This window comes from Chenopodium album, chromosome 10 (assembly GCF_948465745.1).
Source record: "Chenopodium album chromosome 10, dcCheAlbu1.1, whole genome shotgun sequence".
NCBI classification, from domain to species: Eukaryota; Viridiplantae; Streptophyta; class Magnoliopsida; order Caryophyllales; family Amaranthaceae; genus Chenopodium; species Chenopodium album.
This window is the reverse complement of record NC_137843.1, coordinates 6,726,154-6,729,433: the sequence shown is the minus strand read 5'-3', so window position 1 is coordinate 6,729,433 and position 3,280 is coordinate 6,726,154. Positions and strand designations below refer to the sequence as shown.

Sequence of the window (3,280 nt, the reverse complement as noted above, 5' to 3'; positions counted from 1 at the left end):
CTGTAAATGAAATTTCTTCCAAGTTCTAAGAAACGAAATAATGTAAATTATGCCGGAAAATACAATAAAAATATGTATTGCCTATGCTCTTTTTGTTTTCTATGCTTTTCCAACACTAAAAAAATAAACAATAATGATGTGAATTAACGGTTCTAAATTTACCAATAAATGATTAGATCATGTAGTTAGTGATACTTATACGTAAATACCTATTTAAATTAAAGTGGTTGTTAAAAGTTGATTGAATGCTGAGGACTAGATTGAAGCAGCTAGATAGGTGTTTAGTGAAACTAACTATTGACTAAATACACAAACAATGCAAAAATTACATATAATTCTAATGTATCAACTAATATGATCGACAAGACTATAATAGATACCTTAGCTTTGTGTAGCACTTCAATTCTAACTATTCCAAGTTCTAATGTATAGGGCAATAATTCATTTTAACTAATAAGCTTGTCAAATAGTGTAAGCAATGTCTTGATCAATTTTAAATATGAAGTATGCTATATTTAATTTTTTTCAAATAGATCGACGCCCAAGAGGGCGAGTGGAGAATAAGTTGAAGGATCTTGGAGGTTACTTGCCATTATATAAAGCCGTGGTTAAAGGTGAATGGAATGAAGCCAGGAAATTTTTGGACGACGATCCTGAGGCATTGACAGCTAAGATCACCATAGCCTCAGAAACAGTACTCCACATCGCCGTTGGCACAGGGAAAGATCTTGAATTTGTGGATAAACTGATAAAGAGGATGTCCCCTGAAGATTTGGCACTGACTGATCAAAATGGGGAGACTGCCCTTTCAGTAGCTGCAGTGGTTGGAAACATTCGAGCAGCTAAATTATTGGTGAGCAAAAATCCTGATTTGCCTAATATTTCAGGCAAATCAGGCTTGCCTATTCATAGGGCAGCACAGTATGGCCAAGAAACAATGATCCGGTATTTGTTGGATGTTACTAGAGATGACATTGAGTCGAGTCCTTTTGCAGGCGAATCTGGTGGTAAACTCCTCATTGACATTATTACTGCCGAATTTTTTGGTGAGTTCATCATATAATATTGAAATTTCTTTGATTATTTACTGTCAGTCCACATATACAAGTATAAAAGGTTTAATATTTTGTAATATGCTTATTATGAGATGTTGGGACAATTTAACAAGTATTTTCATTTGAGCAAGAGTATTTAACAAATAACAATGCCCATAAATTAAAATTCTATGGATGAGTTGAAAATGATTTTTAATTATTTGATCTTTATGAGTTTAATCAGGCATTGCTCTGTATTTGGTTGGACGGTACCCAGAGATGGCCACAGCTGAGGTACATGGTGTAGGTTCACCCTTGTCTGTGCTAGCCAGAAAGTCTAATGCTTTCGCCAGTGGTGCTGTTTCACGTTGGCATTTACTATTCGATTATCATGGTATATGCTATTCTATTCAAATTTTAGCCTTACTGTTAAGAATACATTTTAGATTGATTTTCTAACTATTAGAATATTTCAGAAATAATTAGCTACAGAGTATTCTTAATTAGCTATTTACATAATTTTATGTATGTATTAATATTAAGCATTGCTATTTTGTTGTTGTTGTTGCAGTTAAATTTCTACAACAAATCCAACAAAGAGCACAAATGCAACATAACGCACTTGAGCTAGTAAAAAGCTTGTGCACGGAGATACTAGAGTTAGATGATGCCAAAGCCTTCTCTTTACTTCAACAACCACTTCTGATCGCCGCGAGGTTAGGCACTCACGAAATTATAGAAGAGATTGTAGAGGCATTTCCCCCAGCAATTTGGGCTTCAGATGAGGAGAATCACAACGTTTTTCAGTTAGCTGTCTTACATCGTCGAGAAAATGTTTTCAATCTTATATATCAAATGAGTGATTACAAGCATCTAATTACAAGATATATAGATCACCCACATGATAATAACATATTACATTTGGCCGGTCAGTTACCATCTTCAGACCGGCTTAACCTTGTCTCAGGTCCAGCTTTACAAGTTCAACGAGAGTTGCAATGGTTTAAGGTTTGCTTGCTGATTCTTCTACCACTTTGTTCCTGTATTTTTCAAATTGGTACAACAAAAGGTACAAAAGCTAATCATAACTATAATGCATATTTTGTTTATGTTTTCAGGAAGTGAAGAAGTTTGTGCAACCGGGTCAAAAAGAGGCAATAAATAAAGATGGAAAAACCCCATGGATGGTCTTCAGGGAGGCACACCAACAACTGACAAAAGACGGGGAAGCATGGATGAAGACTACAGCACAATCATGTACAGTTGCTGCAACACTGATTGCAACAGTAGCGTTCAATGCTGGACTGCATATTCCTGGAGGTAACAACAACCAAGACGGCCAACCCCTATATTCTTACCAACCTGCCTTTGGTGCATTTGCTGTGGCAGATGCGATTTCCCTTTTCTCTTCAGTCACTTCCATCCTCATGTTTCTGTCAATCCTAACATCACGTTACTCAGAAGATGACTTCAGAATAGCACTGCCAAGGGGGTTGGTTGTTGGATTGAGCATGCTTTTTATTTCCATATTAAGCATGATGATAGCCTTCAGCTCAGCAATCTACCTTGTGTTCGGTCTTCAGAGGGCTAGGACTGTGATTCCAGTGGGTTCGGTTCTTGTGCTGCCAGTCACCTTGTATGTGTTATTGCCCCCTCTATATCAAATAATTTTCAAGTCCAAAATTATTGGCCCTGGCATTTTTGGCAAGCAAAGCGCCCGCTTACTTCACTGAGTAATTTCATTAAAGTGGTCTGTGGCTTTCTCCAACTCATCAACAGTAAAGAAATACGTTCTTTCTACAATGCGTTCATCTGATGACATACGATGTTGCAACAATAAACCACCATTTTTCTTAAAGTTACTAGCCTTTTTCTTTATAGCCTCTCTTTTTTTTTTGTCACTATGTATAACCACCATCCAATTGGAACCAATAGTAAAGATCCCAAAGTAGCAGCAAGACCTGGGTAATGCGCGGAGTTTTAGGAGATCAGAGTAATATAATATTGTGAGTGGGTAAATAATAATTTATTACTCCATTCGTTTCATATTAAATGCAACACTATTAGAGTGTTCACAATGTTAAAGAAAATTTGTAGAATGGGGCCTAAAAGAGGGTTTTTTTTTTTTTTATTTAATATAAAGTATTGTTGGTAGGAGAGAAAAAAAAATAGTATAAGGGTGATTGGTAGGAAAGAGAAATAATAAAATATTTGTAAAAGTGAGATTAGGGAAGAGAAAAAACTAT

The 3,280-nt window shown here is 35.9% G+C and overlaps 1 protein-coding gene across 1 annotated transcript; it reads left to right on the top strand.

The window, feature by feature from the left end:
• Positions 1 to 499: 499 nt before the first annotated feature.
• LOC145564669 (uncharacterized) lies at positions 500 to 2,767 on the top strand. The gene is made up of 4 exons (XM_081624916.1): positions 500 to 1,046; positions 1,279 to 1,428; positions 1,606 to 2,042; positions 2,153 to 2,767. Exons 1-4 carry the CDS (start codon positions 500 to 502, stop codon positions 2,765 to 2,767), a joined length of 1,749 nt encoding a protein of 582 aa, XP_081481042.1.
• The last annotated feature ends 513 nt before the right edge of the window (positions 2,768 to 3,280 follow it).